Source organism: Melozone crissalis, unplaced genomic scaffold, assembly GCF_028551555.1.
Source record: "Melozone crissalis strain CALT ecotype California unplaced genomic scaffold, PUWL_Pcris_2 ptg000006l_1, whole genome shotgun sequence".
Taxonomy (NCBI): Eukaryota; Metazoa; Chordata; class Aves; order Passeriformes; family Passerellidae; genus Melozone; species Melozone crissalis.
In genome coordinates this window covers 45,347,399-45,364,954 of record NW_026535784.1, presented here as the reverse complement: position 1 = coordinate 45,364,954, position 17,556 = coordinate 45,347,399, and the positions used below count along the sequence as shown (strand labels likewise).

Below are 17,556 nucleotides of genomic sequence, written 5' to 3'. Positions count from 1 at the left end.
AGGAACCCCTGTGATCTGTCTAGAGAGAGAGACTTGCTAAACACTTTGCAGATCATATCCAGGGATCTCTAGATGCCTGTAGGAGGATGACAAGGACACCTAATGCTGATCACAAGTATCACCAGGTAGTTTTACATAGATCAAAATATGCTGATATATCTTAAAACATTGACCATCTATCTAGAAGCAAGGCCAAGGAGCTCCCTTTACAAAAACAGGCTTTGTGTAGTCCCTCAAGGATGCAGGGACAAAAAATAAGAACTGCTGTGACATATCCCAATGCCATTTCCTACCTCATACCAATTGTTAGTTGTGGTTTTATTCTGGGGGGTGGGATCCTAACCTTGAGAGGTTCATAGCTTGGAGGGAGCAGTGTTCCTGAGGAGCCTGGCACAGTTTTGGAGACTAATGATTTTTTCTGAGGCACAGCTGAAACATTTGAAAAGTTATGTCAGCTTTAGCAGGGGAATCCAACTGCAGAACAAGGGTAAAATAATTCCCAAAGTGGATATTTTTCAAATTTGTCTTTCTAAAAAGTACTCTAGTTACTTGATTTATAATTTTACTCTAGAGGTTTAAGAAAATTTCCAAGTAAACAAGAATTGCAAAATGTTGCATTTTCCACAACTACTTTTTAAGTTCTTCTCTTGGTGCAGGGTAAAATGACTCGAGGGATAACCATAAGCCTTTTCCTGAACCTTTGAGGCACTTTCCTAAACTGGACAAACCACACACACAGTTTGAGCTCTCCAAGATGATTTAGTAGCCTCATGCAAGCCCAAATATTCTGCGGTAGCCAGATAATCAGTCACATCATCTTCCTTCTATTTAAATACCAGTTCAAAGCCTTCCCAGAAAGAAAGAGGGGGTCCAGTATATAACACAGTATCATAGGTCCCCCAGTAGTCCACTACAAACCTGGCTCCTGGCCCCTTTTGGTTTGCCAGCCCTTTGGCCACCTGAATTAACAGCATAACCAGATGCCTCTTAGTGTCTTTCAGGCCTAGTGTACAACACACAGACATCCAGACAGATAAAAATAGTAAAACTTTGAGAAAGACAAAGAGTACTGGCACTGCAATGCCTTTTCCAATGAAAAATATTTATGGTTGTATTGAAGCAATTGTCCTGTGCCAATGTGAATGGCGTCATTTTGTTAGCTACAGCATAATTTAATTGCATAATTTTCCCAGCTCATAAATGTGTATATATTAACTTTTTTATAATAAAATACAATAATGATTTTTAAGAGTAACTTTCAGGCAAAGTAGTGCAAGAGATTAGGAAGGAACATATGGTAAAAGTAATTTTTGACCTATGTTTTATCCTTAAAACCCAAAAGTGGATTCCGTATTAAAATCAAAGCACTCTAAGTATATTATGAAATATTTACAGCTGTTATTACTGCCTGATTTATGTGTGCCAGAGACCAGATTATTCAGGCTGGTTTCACAAGCAATATGTCAGTAAACAGGATTTTGTTTGGTAATTATATTAAACATGTCCATATAAGCTTTGAATTAATTATAAACTGTATTTTACTGTACTTGATAGAAGCACTAAGCAGCAAGAACTAACGATGGCAAAAAGGTCTCCTCTCATTTTCAATAAAGCTTTCCATGTGAAAATCTGTCAACATGAAAAAGTTGCTGCTTGTAATTAAAACCAGGCTTTAGTTCAGTAATATGTTTACATGTTATGTTCCAGAAGGGGGAAAAATGCAATTGAATTACTCTCCTAAACCCTGTGGTTTGCAAACACACAATCTGCTCTGGGCACGCTACTGATGTCAGCTCCTCCAGCAAGGAAGACACAGTCAGGCCTGGCCCCATGACACATTGGAGAGTTTTGCGCTACTAGCACAGCGTGGTGAGAGTGCAAGGGAGCTCTCCAGATGCACCCACAGGATGTTTGCAGTGGGCTGGTTGCTCACATCAGGTATTTTAACTGTGCTCCTGTCACCGCTCACACAAGGCTTCACTGATGGGCAGCGAGTGACACAGCAGAGGAGGTTACAGCAGTCCTTCACCAGACTTGGGACCGTGTCAGTGAGTGACTAATTACCCCCTGCTCCAGCTCCCACATTAACTTACTGAGCCACCCCTTGCCTGTCTCCACAGCAGCTTTACAGCACAAGGTCTATTTTTCCAATGCAGACTTCAAAGCAACTTCTCTGAATTTTACCCAGTGCCAAACCAGGTGTTAACTGTGCTTCTGTGAGTGCCAAGACCACAGTACTGGGACCTCAGCCTGCTGGTTCCCTCTGAAGATGAACAGTAAGTGTTACAGGTGAGGAACTTCTCAATACCAAGCACAAAGGCTGTTTTTCACCACAATTTTCAACCCTTTTTTTGATACATAGAGATGGGTGAATGCTATTTGCCTAGCCACTGGTTAACCAGAATTTCAGACCATAGGATACAAACACTATCTTGACACATTTAAAGGTTTTCACACAGCTGTAATGAGACATATTTCCTAAATAGCCAGGAAACGACCTCCTTCCATGGCAACCCAATTCTCCATGTGAGAAAGCATCTTACAGACTTCAGTATAAACTTCTCAAACAAGGTCATATTATATTTAATGATAAAAAACCAAGCAGATAAGCAGCTCTGTGCTTATCCTGTATTACAGAAGCCTGTACACTATATTTGTTAATCTTGCTTTAATTCAGAAACCTGACACTCCCTGCTTTTCTTGTATCCATTTTTGTTTCTCATTAATGCAACCAGATGGTGACTTCAGTTTGATTACAATTCTGCCTACTTTAATGTGAACTCTCCATCTTACTACTATCAGATGACATTTGCTTTTCTTAATGTACATAGTTTTAGGAAAAGCACAGAAGTGCTATTGCTGTGTTACATGAAAAATTCCAATATACATTTAGCTGACATAGCATCAGCTGGTGTTTAAACTTGGCTTAGCTAATGGACTTTTAATGTCAGTGGGGTTGGGTGCAGTTACTTGCTATTAGCAGGAATGGACCCTTTCTATAAAAATCACTTTTCCTCAAGTGTGTTGTTTGAACATTCCTTCCCCTGATTTAGTGGCTGTCACCAAATACAAAACAAATGCAAGGACGCAGAAATCTACTGTTATCTTTAAAACCAACTCAACCTCAGCATGGCCTCCACAAATGAAATATGTTCTGCATTGGTACCAGTGAATACAAAACTTCAAAGACAAAAGGCCATTTTTTCCTTGTCTTGCTGCAGTGAGTAAATCCCAAGCAATCCAGTGAAAATAATCAGACAGAAAGTAAATTTGATCTCAATACTGTTATCTATTGATTTCCCTAAACAAAAAAAGGCAGTGAAACCAAGTACTGGCAAAATAAGCTGATCAGTAAAACAAAGCAGATTAATACTCCACACAAAGTCGCTTTGCCACTTAAATTCATTTTCTTTGCAAATGTTTCTTATAAATGAAAACCTAAAACTTTATTCTTGAGACCACAAAATGATAGAAATGTTTATAAAGTAAGTAATTAAATTAGGCATTTTAAATTTTTTTTTAAGATTTGGAAGGTTTTATCTAATAGCCATGTTTACTACAAGGAATTAATATATTAACTTTGGGGGGTGGATGGAAGGAAAAGATTCATATAGAAATATTTCAAGACAAGCAAAGGAGAAAAGTCAGCAGCAGCTTCGCCTTCCCCAGTGCTCGTGAAAGGCAAATGGCACTTCTCATTCTACTGCCTGCACCAGGATAACAACTGCTTTTGTTACCAGCTACCAGGCTGCACTTCTAACCTAAAACTTCGAAGCCCATGCTTTTAGTGGCAGAGGTCTTTATTCAAAAATGACTGCTAAGGCAGGAAATTGCCACACATTTGTGTGTAATAGATATTTACGTGGATATCTGCCGACAGTTGGTGACATTTGGCTGTCAGTGTTCTTATCTAAAATATCGTAACAAAAAGCCAAGCAAAGAAAAAGTCTGCCTGAAAGAATCTTGCCAACTTGTTTTTAAGTGAAGCACCCGGTTAAACTCTCTACAGAAAAGAGCCACATTGCTACATGGAAGGAAAATGAAAAGCCTCAAAGTTATTCAAATTATTTAGCTTCAAAATAAACCAAAGCAAAAAAGAAACAACTCCAGGAAAAAACTTTCCACCAAGTACGATGAGATCAAGGTCTGTTCATCCTAGAGTCTCACTCCACTGTGTCAACCTATTTTTTAACACAGAAGCAGATCAGCTTCTGCCATGTGCTGGCTCTGAAATTAATTGAGCTACATTTGGTGGTGGTCACAACCTGGCCTTGTACCACATAAGTCTATCCTTGGTATAAACATTAGACATTAAAAAATTAAAAGGAAACTGACAGTGAAACTGACAGGTCCCAGTACTGAACTTTCTAGCTACAAACTTTCCAGTTACTTAGGAAGTAAGAAATTCGGAACTTCCTATTTGCTACAGTACAGCTATTTTACATGATGAAGAGAAGGAAAACCCACACTCCTATTCTTGCCAGCAGAGATCAGCTCTGTAAGAAAATTGCTGCATTTTGTTTGATCAAGACACCAAAAAAGTTACCCTCACCTTCAAAAACTGGTGAGGAAGCAAAAAGAAGCCCCTCAAGCAAGGTTTGGAATGTCTACATGAAAAGAATTTGTAATGGGGATGATGATTTGTCAAAAAATAGCGCAGCTTTAGGGCCAAAAACCTTTGAGCAAGGAATACAAGTATTTCATGAGACAATTCAGCAAGATTTTCTGTGAACAGCACTTGTAGAACGGCAGTCTTCCCCATGTAATTACAGATCCCTTCCTTAACCAGACAGAGTTCTAGTTTCCACAATGAACCCTGATTTCCAGATTAAGTGGCCAAGCTTAACAGAGGAAATTTTCTCTCTTTCTAGTTGAAAGCACCAGAAAGTTTTATCCTATTAATAGAGGTTCATACAGCAGAGATTTCTCTATAGTCTCATCAGAGTGCAAACACGAAATTTCAGTCTGGACACCTCACTGTTTGCCTGTTAGCCCCAGTTACTCACTTTTAGCCACAACCACTCATCTTTTGTATGTGTAGAGCTGCAGAACAACCCAACAGACCCACAAAATTGTGGGAAAAGGGAAAGGTGAGAGGGATACATCTGTGCTGACTCCATGAGCAACTGGCAAAACTTAGAGATATATTAACGAAAGAGAAAAGTCATTTAGACTGAGGCAGTGTGCACATCTGTACTTGGAATTACTCCTGATAAATGCCTTCACTTCAGTCAGTGTAGGTAAATCCAGTGCCCATGAGAACAGAATTAGTCTCACTTGCTACTCTGTCCCACTTCTTACTCCTTGATTTCAGTATGACTGAACTGCAATTAACCTCATTCAGTGAGACTGTATTATTATTTTCACTCACTATGTAAACTTTCCAGTACAAACACATATGCTGGGAGTGGATAAGACAAGCGACGTATTTAAACAATAGATAGACCATATCATAAAAGTGCAGCAATTCATATGCCAGCCATTACTTCGGCAAATTGATGGTTGGAATATAGCTCTCCAAGAAGCTCTGAATTACTAATAATCCTGTGGTGATCCCTTTTCACTGTCTCATGTGAAATGCACTAAAATCAAGCAAAGAAACACCTGGGGAACAACTATCTTGAACAACAGTTCAAACAAGTTTCCAAAACAGCTGCAATAAAGTCAACCTCTTCTGACTGATCATTTAAGGCTGACTTGCACATTTTCTTGTATCTAGCTGATGAAATTCAAGATTTCTCAAACAACTGCATCCAGCACTCAGGGGACCAAGAAAAACGCAAGCTTTCCTATTTCTCAAAGGATACACCACTAATCCACTGAGATTAACATTTCAACCTCTCACTCAATATAAGACTCAGAAATAAAGCTACTTTGCTTCTTGAAAATAACTAAAAAGGGATTGGCAAAAGCTACCTAACAAGAAAATGCTCAGCTGTTGCCAGGCCAGTGAAATCTGAGCTCCTTAGCGTTATTGTTGAAAATGTTCCTGCAACAAGAGAAAAAAGATACTGATTTAATTGCCTAGGCAACCTCATAGCTATTATAACTCATAAGGCAATGGGGTCCTCTGGGGCATAAGTCATTCATTCAGATGAATGAATTACAGTTGAATAACATAGTCCTGAATTGCAGATTAAACCCAAATGAAACAAAACAGCCCAGGACAGCGAACCTTATTCCATTTACAACAGTGCTGCAGCCATGCCCTAGATCTGCTCTTCCTCCTTCCAAATTTGAGATAACACTGTGGATTGCATTGGGCAAAGCAAATCCTTCCAAACTGCCTGCCACCAGAAAGTCAGAGTTTTTAGGAAGCATCCCTGTTCTGGGCAACAGCATGTACTTTTGCCTGTTCCTTTGTTCTGGTTCTGGCCAGCATACGGTTAATTTTTGCGGTAGCCAGGGGAGGGCATGGCCAGGACCTGAAGATTATACTGAACCAGCTCACTTCATTTTCCAGGGATGAGGTGAAGGGCTCTCTTCCAAGTCTGAGTGGTGCAGCAGAGGGAGCAGTGAGGCATTACTGTGGTCAGGGAGTTTCCATGTGAATCATTCAACTCTTTCTCCCACCTTCTGTTGTCAGTATTGTTGCTGTACATTTTCTTATCTAACTGCTGTTCCCAGAAAATGGTTCTTAGCTCAACCCATGATCTTTACATTTTGTGCCTCCAATTCACCATCCCACCTCAGGGGAAGGGAGAAGGGAGGAGGGAGGGAGTGAGGATCACATGGTTTCGAGGGTCCCAGTGGGAGATACTAAACTGAGGAGTACCATTCCTAACCCACACCATGCTTTTATACAAATTTCTAGAATACAGCAGATAAAAAGACACCATCAGTGAGACTCAAGAAATTCAACATTGAGAAGGTACCTGAGAGCCTTCTCAACATAGCATTCCCTCTGTACCATGCCCTCTTTCTTCAAACAAGAAGAATGGACTGCAGCACCAGTCTTGGCTACTCAGAAAACTTGAGCTCATAATTTGGTTTCCCTTACACATTTGCTTTGTACGCTTAGGCAACTCCCCCTAGACCTCTCCACCAAACAGTGATAAATACAGCAAGCTTCCAAATCCAGCAAAACAGAGATTGAATAACTAAGGCAATGTTACAAACAAGAACTTCCCATTATGCCCAGCAACACAAGCACATAGCTTTGCTAAAAACACAACTGCAGTTTTCCCCACAGGAGGTATTACCAACTGAGACAAGCCTGCACAGTTTTTTAGGTGCCTCTCCTGTCCTGCCTGTGTAGGACTCACAACAAAGTGAGAATCTGAGGAAGTGCTGAGGCACTGCAGCATCACATGCTCACAAGGGAAGTGTCCCTGCCTTGATGGGACTGTTGGGCTGCCGTGCAAGCTAGAGCAGCACTGCTTGTATTCAGGGAGCAGCAAAGGTAATCACCCAAATTCAGCATTGCCTGACACTCCCTGGAGGAAATAAGGGCATGTCTGGCACCACCGAGAATCTGGGTCTCCATCTCAATCTGCATCACAGTAAAATCAGTGTGATTTACCAAAAAAAAGAAAAATCCACAAAAAAAACCCCCACAACCAAACAAAAAAACAAACCCAAACCAAAACAGTAAGATCTAGAGAGCAGTGTAATATATGCCTTAACCAGTGCTAACCAGGACTGTAAATGAAGTCTAACAGTGAGATTTTTCACTGGGCTGGTTGAAATACGTGGAAAAATGTAAACGGAAATAAAAAACATTGCTGTCAGAAGACTTCAAAACTTCTTAGCTTCATTTTCACTGAACACCTAACACAGTTTCAGAGAGCATAAATACAAATAGTTTGGACAGTAGGGTAAATATTCAGGGCTTTATTGACCTTTTCTCTAAAATAACTGAGTCTTTTCTGGTTTTGATTAAGATTTCTTCCCTTTTTTCCAACCTCCCCTGAGCAAATAAGCAAAAAGGAATCTTTTTTTCTCCTTTGTTTTCCCCCTAGATTTTCCACGTTGATAAAAAGGGTATTTCTAAGTGAGACTGTTTTTTGCATGAAGCTCTTTCTCCCCAGCCCAAATTTTTAGATAATGTGCCAGGCTATAAAGGGACTCCCCAAATCCTGGTGTTTGATGACCTGGGAGGAAATCCCATATTTCCTGCTTAACATCCATGTGATTTGGGATGGAGTCATAAAAGCAAACAGGAAGTTGTTCTAGTGATGACTACCTAGGGAGAAAGCTATATACAAGCATCTCTGAGGTTGCTGAGAGCTGAGAAAATCTCTGGCAGCTCCTGTCCACTGCTCCCACTCACTGCACCTCACTTGTGAGAGGTGTTTGTACAAGCAGAGCCAGCCTTGAGGAAAACAACCGGAAAACAGCTAGAGTTCAGGGCTTTCCTTTAGCTCCTTAGCGTGCACACAGTTTTATGCTACATCCTCACACCAGAAAGATAAATCTAAATGCAATAACTACACTGGATCTTCAGCAAAATATTTAACCAAACTTATCATGAACCCAACAACAATACTCAATAAATCATCTCTCCACCACAGCAGTGGAGTTGGGGGCTGGAGTACCTACAGATGACCCCATTAATTTAAACACAGGGGAATGAAGTATGCTCAAAATCAAGGGGAATTTTGTTGTTCCTACTGATTCTGTGTAAAGTTCTTTATAACTATTTCCCTTTTTAGCATAATTTCAAATGCTCTCTTGCAAATGATGCAAATTAAGTGTTTCTTGGAATATAGCTTGCCTCCTAGAAGACTTAATAACATTTCCTTCAGATTGCCTCTTGGATAATGTTATGATGGAAAGATCCAGGGGCGCCTGCTCCTGAGACTGGACTCTACTGAGCACACACAATAAATCACATAAAACACCACCATTCCTTCAGTCCTTGGAAGCAGCCGGCACTGAACTGCGCCTCTGCACAACATTATCCTGACGCTGTGCTGATGGGCGTTATGGCCAACTGGAAAACCACAGCTCGTCTCTCACTCCTTTCCTTTGATTCTCGACTTGTACTCGAGAAGCTGTTCTGTCCCTCGGAGCCGAAGCGCAGCAGAGCCGGCTAATGCAAATGACAGACGCTGTAATTACTGCTCCGCTGGCACCGCTGCCAAGATCGCTGCCTGCTAGACGTGAATACCTCCACTGGGTGGCTAACGAGATGTGCACTTCACAAACCAGCACAGCCCTCTCCCCACCCTAAAGGGAGGAAAGACAATGCCACTTCTTCCTAAAGGACGTACAGACAGTTACGTGAAATGCATTGCATAGGCAAAGCATCCATGATTACACTTTTATTTCAAAGATAGCCTCCAGTAACTTGTTTTCAATGACAAACCAACAGTTTGAGACTCACATGGAGACCAATCCTCTTAGATTAAATCACAGCAAACTGTTCACTAGTCCAAGCGATGCAAATTTACCCAGGAACTGCCTTTTGCACCAGCAATTCAAACATATTTTTCTGATAGGCTGGAAAAGTTATTTTCTTGCCTTTTTGTAGAAAAAGTATCCAGAACAGATTCCTCGAAAGCCCAGTGACATAAAACCCAGAAAGAACCAGAAATCAAGAAATACAGCCATACACTATAAAACAGGTTACTAAAACCAAAGTTGTTTTGCTGGTAGCATGACATTAATGTAGCTTGGCTTTTTGAAGTATAACTCTCCTCTGTATTCTACTTATGCATAAACTTCCAGTCATATACTGTACAGAAATAGTCAGCAGTTGTCCTTCTCAGCCCGGGCTTCTCTTACTTTCCATAGGAACTGATTTGCTTCATATCCTATTCACCTGAACTGTGCAGGCTGTGCCTCAAAACACCTCTCTTCCATTTGCATAAAAATCAAGATATTTACATGGAAATGTCTAATAAATATAGCCCACATTTTGTCCTTTCCTACTGCACAGACCAGCTATGGAACTGATTTGCCTGGCCTTGGCACAGAGTTGTATTCCTGTTTTCAGATGTACTGTATTTGGAAAATTAAATTAGGAAAATCTTTTTAATTTGGTTAAGGCTGTTTCCTGTTTCTGAATTTGGATGTCATACACAAAGCTAGTCCCAAAATATAGTGAATAACTGGGGTTTAAGATCATTACCAAGGAAAATAAAGTTGTGTGGTGAATGATCCATGTAAAGTGATTAAGTGCAAACATGCACAACAACTGTGGAAATGTTTAGATGCACTCTGGCATTCTCACTGTACAGAGGGATAAATGACGCTGACAGTAATTCTGAAGAGCCATCAGGAGGAGCCTGTATGTGATCTATATATTTTTTCCATAAGTCTTGCAACCAGCTGCTAGAGCCTGGAGCCAGAGGAAGAAGAGCTCAGATCCTGACTCCCATGTTTCCAGGGAGGAATCTCTCCTCTATGTACAGATTCATCCACTTAATTTTAATCCTGCTTAAACTCCACCTCTGTCAGCAAAGGAAACACACTGGCTGCTTTGCTTTCAGCAAAGAGTACTGCGGTACTAAAATGCTACTCAGAACAAGTACAGGCTACCACATCCAGCTCAAACTTGTCAGCATCACTGAAATCTACCACAGTGCATGACTTTGAAACAGATTAATGCTCCAAAGAGCCTTATCCATTCACAACAAAATACTACTTGGCTCCTGCTTTATTATTACAAATATTACACCTGCATGATCAAGCACAAGAGGTCCACTGATGCATCAAGACAATTAAGTCCTTTCCCCGCCTTTTTTCAACAAGATGTGTTTAGGTATTTAATTAGGAAATGCATCCCCAAAAGGTTACTACCCATTCACATGTTATAGTTCACTTTTTCTGCACTAAGCATTTTCAAACTGCTGCTGTTGCTAATACAGACCATGCTGGGGCAGGACAAATATCTGCACATATGGCTTTTTTACAGTTTTCTTTTTAAATTATCACTTTGATTTAATTAGTTTGAGGGGTTAAGCATGAAAAATGCACTCTTTTATTGTAAGGGAGTAAATGAAACACAACTTCATTAATACATAGTCCATTTAGCTTTTCTACCATCTTTTACACCATCGTTATTAACCCCAAAAGCTGTCTGAACCATGTTTGTCACTACAAATAGACAGCCTGACCCTCCCTTTCGTCCCAGCTACACAACAAAAAGGTGGAAGCCACAGGATAAGTGGATAACTGTTTGGGAGGCAGGAGGTGTGGGGGCTGTAGGGGAGCACAACAGCTGAAACCCAGTCTCTGCTGACTGAAGAGCCAAAGGAAAAGTTGCTCTTATGGAGATGGCACCAAAATGCCCAGCAGGGGCACAGTTTGGGGCATTTAAATTCTCATTCTGATGTAGCTTATCATTGAGGTATAGTAAATGCAGCCAACACCAAGTCACAGTTGATTCTGGCTTGATAATTGCTCTGGCCCCATTCACACTGCTTTGAGAATTACGGGCTGTCTCTACCATTGCAGCCATTTCCTGTTCTCTCCTGATAACAGCGGAAAAATACGCAGACAACTTCAGATAAGAAGATAAGAAATACTCATAAAACAAAAAGTGTATTTAGGTCTGCTGAGAAGCTCACGGGAGGACGCCAAGATGCAGTGATAATGAACATGCCAGGGAGTGAGGGGGAGCTGGTCCAACAGCCCCTCAGTTAATAAATTCATCTTCTACGAGGCTATGGAAAAGGAAGGTAGGAAAGCACAAGTCCCAGCAATGCTCATGGCTTTCTCAGCCTGCTTCAAAAGCTAAAGATAGTTGGGGAATTGAGATGAAAGATGTATGTTTTTGATATGTATATATAGAATAGAGGGAAAACTTTGCCCGGTGCTATATGATGAGGAAACTTCCTGAAGAGGGCATAGTTAAACTGTTGATTCATTGCCTCACTGAAGCACTGAGTACACACACACAAAGATCCCCACTGCACAAACCAATGAGAAAATCCCTCAGCTCTGGGAAAAATGCCAGAACCAGTTCTGCACCCAAATTCCCTGTCTGGTCCTAGCAATAAAAATAAAAATATAAATGGAAAAAAAAAAGTCCAAGACAAAGAGCTATATCCCAACCAGATTCCCTTGATTTTTTCACTCTGTTGTGGAAGTTTATCTCACACTGGGGAGCGTTGCTGAAGAGCTCTCCGCCCCTCTCTGGGTAGGTGAGCACACCTGTGTTCTGTGGCAGGTCCCACACTGCGTTGTCCTTTGCAGGATAGGAACAGGGGGCCTGGCTCCTGTGCCCTCGTGGCACTTCTGTCACACAGCGTTGTGTCACAGAGGGTAAGTGTGGGAAGGAGAAACCATCCGGGAGTGGGAGGCATGAGCCTTGTGGCACCGCGAGCAGCGCTCTGGAACAGCTGAACGCAGGGGGTCCTCTCTTCCCTGCTCAGGCCATCTGTCATGTGAAACTCCCGTGTCCTGCCAGCAGAGCCAGCAGGCTCCTTTCCACTCCAGGTCCAACTGTCTGAGGGGAGCTTTCTTCTCCAACACCCTCTGACACAACATATCTCTATCGACACAGACTGATACATACCCCCTGACATGTAGGTCCACACACATATGGCACTACTTAAACCCCTAAATACAAAATATCAAACCTGTCTTACCATGAACAGGAAAACAACCAGTGAAAGGAAATTATATGGAAGACACAGATGAAGCATGCCATGATGCATAAGGGATTTTTGTGCTCTCATTCCCTGCTACTCCCTTTTCATGGCCAGATTTCTGATCTTCCTGTGAAATAAATGAGCAAGGGAATGTGACTCTGAGGGGATGGAGTGAGTATCAGCAGGAAATGGATTAGCACTGTTACATGTACAGACATGATGTTCAGTGCACCCAGCCCACCAGCAGCAAACCTACAGCTCCATGCCTGGGAGAACCCACAGAAAGCCTGCCAGGGGCACCAGGAATCGGAACAACCATTGCTGTTCTCCTGTCAAAAAGGCCACAGAGGAGTGCACTTTGTAAAGGCTGGGTGAGAGCACAGGGCCAGATCTGTGCAGTTTTCACAAATGTCTCTCCACAGACATGATGTGGGGAAAATCAAGTATTCTTACACTTGCATTATGCTAGTAACTTCAAATCAAAACTGTGGTGCATGTTATTACTTTGTGGCTACATACATGTGGAAAATAAACAAAGAAGCTTCTAAAATTTCTTTTCTCTTGGTAATCATATAACTGAGATTTCCAACTGCTTTACCCAACCCCGCACATCTTTGCTATGTGCAGCTCTGCCCACATGCAGCAGCAAGCTCTCTTTCTCTCTCCTGTGTTCTACAAAAGCAACACATTTCCACATTAGGTCTAACTCCTGGAAAGAAAGAAGAGAAGCACCGACAAAGTTTGTCCAGCATCAGCTCGCAGGAGAAAAAGCCTCCTGCTGTGGCTGTCAGCCTGGTGGGTGCCACACTGAGCCAGGGCTCTTTGTGATGCTCTCAAACACCCCTAAACACGCACTGAGAAGCAATACATTGCCACTTAAAAAGGGGAATTTGTCCAAGGGCTACCGGGAAGGCAGATCGAGATGTACTCCAGAATCCCCGACACGGGAAAGGAAACAAAATCTCAAAACATAAACACAGAAAGACGGTGACTCCCTTCGGGTGTATCATGTTTTTGGCAGGAAGAAGGAGAGCGTTGGGGGGCCTTGGGGATTCAAGACCGACCGTCGATTGCAGAGCTCCAGGCTCTGGCTTTGCCGCTGGGAGGGACACCCGCCCCGCACCTGCCTTTCCCCGCACCTTGCCGGCCCTGCGGGGCGCACCGGCGGCTCTCCCGCCCCGGAGGGCTGCCGGCGGGGCTCCTTCAGCGCCAACTTCCCCGCCGCTCCCCGTGCCTCATTGAGGACCGAGTGCAGGCAAACGCCTGTCCCGGCCAGGCTTAGCACCTACAGACTCGACCCCGCAGGTACGACCGGACCCTCCAGACCCCGACGGGGACCGTGCATGCGGGCGATTGCACTGTTTGCACACACAAACGCAGTAAAAAAGATAATCATGGCATAAACTCGCATTTCCAACCCGCAAAAGGAGGATGCCCCAACCCCTCTCCATCCATCCATCCATCCATCCATCCATCCATCCATCCATCCATCGCCTTACCTTGCGCCGCGGAGCCGGGGCGGCTGGCCCCCAGGACGGCCAGGGCAGGGAGCACCACCGTCTGCAGCAGGTATCCCAGTCCCAGCCCGCATCGGGCCGCTGTCCCCTCCAGCCCCTTCCCCATGGCCGGGGCAGCAGGGCAGTGTCGCGGAGCCGCGGAGCTTTGCTGTGCCGCCGGTGCCGGCCCCGTCCCAGCTCCGGGCGCGGAGCGGAGCCTCCGCCAGGCGCTCAGGCTGCGCGGAGGGTGGCGGGGCGCGGGGCTGCGCTCGGGCCGGGCGGGCAGAGGCGCTGCATGGCCCCGCGGAGGGGCGCGGAGCCGGCGGAGCGCTGCTTTCTTCCCGCGGGCGGCTCGGCGCGGCTGCCTCCACCCCGGGGGTGGGCGGGGGCCGGGGCCGGGGCCGGGGCCGGGGCTGGGGAGCGGGGGCTGCGCCGGCCGCCTGCGATAGAATGCGAGCCGGAGCGAGGAGCAGACCCAGAGGGAAGGGGCGGGGGAGGCTGGGAGCCACCCGCCGCAGAACCGGCCCCCTTTCGCCTCCTCCGCCCGCGCCCCCTGCGCGCAGAGCCGCGGGCACAGGCGCACGCCGATGTTGGTGCGCACACGTGCGCGCCCGCACACGCAGCAGCAGCAGCAGCAGCAGCAGGGAACGCTGCACCCCCGCCCCGCACACCTGGGCACGGCAGGCGGGGCTGCGCTGCCGGACCCCACCACACCCGCGGCTCTCGCATCCCCAGACTGTCCCCGTGGGCCTGATACCCACGCACACGCCTTCAGGACTCTGGGCGATAAGGACCATCTTTAGGGAGCCAGCAAATGCAGGGTCGGGAGCCCCAGGCCGGATGGGGTGTACTAGTCTGCTCCCACAAGCAGCAGGGCAGGGGGAGAGATCGCACCAGGAGTGCTTTTGGAGAACCCACCACCGCTAGGGAGCATCTCCCCATCTGCCCTCCAGGGCTTCTCTCCTAAGGCTGGGGTCACTCCCTTCCAGCCCTTATCCTTCCACCTTCTTGCACCCCCAAAAAGCTGCACCCGGCCTCTGAATTCACCACGTGCCCACCAAATCTCACTGAGAAGGATAGCAGCGCCCACACCTCAGGTTCACTGCTCAACCAGGGCTTGGGTTGGCTTGATCTGCTGCCTTCTATAGGTTTTTTTTTTGTTTGTTTGTTTGGGTTTTTTTTCTCTGGTTGGTTTGCTTTTGGTGGGGTTTATGTTTGGTCTTGGGTTTTCTTTTCTTTCCTAAGTTGTCCTTCCCTTGGCAGAGCCACAGCGGGCCATCACAAGCAGACCCAGCACCTCACATACCAAGTGTGCCAATGCCAGGAGCTGTAACCCTGGAACCCTCCCCACACCATGGTACGCCAGAGAGCATTGCCTTCTCCAGCCCAAAGTTCCCCCAAGCCGGGCTGCGTGCGAGGCAAGGAGCACCCTTTTCCTGGGAGGCGTGGATGGGATCTTCCCAGTCATTCTGGCTTTGCCTTCCCCTCCCTGTCCCTTCCACACAGGAAAAGAGCTACCAGCCTTGCCAATGCTGCAGGAGGGTTTCCTGGGGCCGCTGGAGCTGTCTGCCCCAAGGGAGGCTCTGTCCCATCTGCCCCCTGGCTTTAATGTCCTTCCCAGGGAATTACCCAGACTGTTCCCATCTCAGGATCTGGTGGGGCAGCAGTTTTTTCTCCTCGACAACAGCTGATATAAAGCTGCAGTGTGACAGGAAAGCAAAGTCCAAATTGTTGGGGGCTTTGGTTAGGTTTTTTTTGCTTTTTTTGGGTTTTTGTTGTTTGTTTGTTTTTATGTTGGGTTTTGATTGTTTGTTTGGTTTTTTTGGTAGAGGCTAAGAGCATGGAAAAAGGGGTAGTTTTTGTTCTGGGCATGCCTGGAGGTGCCCCAAGTAGGCTGTGTTTCAAGCTCAACAGGCTGGTTTTTACCCAATAACTCTCAGTGATAACTCTGATTATCCCAGAACTCCATCTCTCCATCTCCTCTCTGTTCTACATCTTTTAAGGGGGCGAGTCCCATCTGCTTCAAATAATACAGCACAGGCTAGGAAATATTAAGGCTCCACCAAAATCTGTGATTTAAATTTCTGTGTAAGTGGTAAAAAGGAAACTCTCAACTTTTACCCAGATTCAAAGGAGAATGTGAGTCCTGAGCAGGAGCTTTTTTGATTGCAGATGCTCCCCACAGTAATCCCTGACTTCATGCTCCCTAGATCAGATAGTCAACAGAACAGATCCCCATGTATGATATTTATTTGCCTGTTTTGCCCTAACTCTGTGAATTGGGAGCATCTCTCCTTTTTCTGGAGACTTACTGTTCCCCCTGTTCCAGGGAAAACTTTTCAGAGGCAGGAAGAGAGACGCCTGAAGGATGTCACATGCAGAGGAGGCATTTGTTGCAGCACCAGCTGACAAGCACATCTCTTGCCACAAGGGAACGAAGAGGGAGGGCTTGCTTCTCCATTAATCAGAGTTAATTTATTTTTGATGTTTTGGGGCCTCCCAGGAGTAATACCTATAGTTCCAGGCTTAGTTTCTAGTTAGTAGCTCAGTGACCTCATTAAATAGGTCCATCCCAATTTCAAGATGATGTCCCTGCAGCCCTGTCTGGGGATCCCTGGTGGCTGCCAACCTGTCAGCCTCCGTGCCCTGGAGTAGGTGCAAGGGGGAGCATTGCTGGTTTACAGCTGTGACAGAAGTGATGGCACAGGGACCACAAGTCCTCACTTGGGAAGATAGTCCTTTCCCAGTACCCAAGGTGTGGTGAGCAATGGAGGAGCGAAGTTACTGCAGCCTGAGGTACTCAGTAACCACTTTTTACTGAAGTGGTTATACCTTGGCCTAGAGAAGATGGCTCAAGCAACAGCAACCAATAACTGGATAGGGGTCTTATCTGGAAAACATGCTTTCAAATCTTTCCGTGTTCAATTATGTGTAGGAAAGGGCATCCAAGGATGTTTCATGTGTCTGCATCACTGAGCTTTCTCAGAAATCCAATATACTCTGAGAAATGACTTTTTTGTCTGGGCCATCCCCAATACCACCACACTGGATTTTCCCTACTCAGGAGCAAGTCTGTCCAAGAGCTCTTCATTTTTCTCCTTATGAGATAAAGAGAATTATTATCCCAGCTTAATAAATTTCAAATTTGACATGGAGATAAAGGATTGAGGTAATTCAGAGTTTTGGTATTAGAAAGTGCAAATTACCTGGGTTTCTTCCAAAAAGCAGTTGTTTTGTTTCCCTGATAGAACCTGGCTGGAAAGGTATTTCCCATCTCTCTGAAAAGTTTGTGACTTAGAAGTATCTGTAATGTAAGTCTATCACTTTGTTACCTTTAGTGTCCTAAAAACCACTCCATACCCTTCATACACTCATCTGAAGCAAGTATCAATCTCTAATTTTCATACTTGGACAGAAATATCAAGTGTCAAAGAGTCTGCATTGGAAAGTGGCTTTAGCAGCCTAACAGGTGTCACCTTAGTTTTTCAGGTAAGTTCAAAAATCTCATCTCTAAATTA

The 17,556-nt window shown here is 44.7% G+C and overlaps 1 protein-coding gene across 1 annotated transcript in view; it reads right to left on the bottom strand.

The window, feature by feature from the left end:
• Nucleotides 1-14,278, bottom strand: part of UNC5C (unc-5 netrin receptor C) — a 244,952-nt gene extending 230,674 nt beyond the window's left edge. Inside the window, exon 1 of the mRNA XM_054291801.1 lies at nt 14,042-14,278. Within this exon, the coding sequence (XP_054147776.1) occupies nt 14,042-14,165 (124 nt within the window). The 5' untranslated portion in view covers nt 14,166-14,278. The remainder of the gene's footprint in view (nt 1-14,041) is intronic.
• Between the last annotated feature and the right edge of the window lie 3,278 nt (nt 14,279-17,556).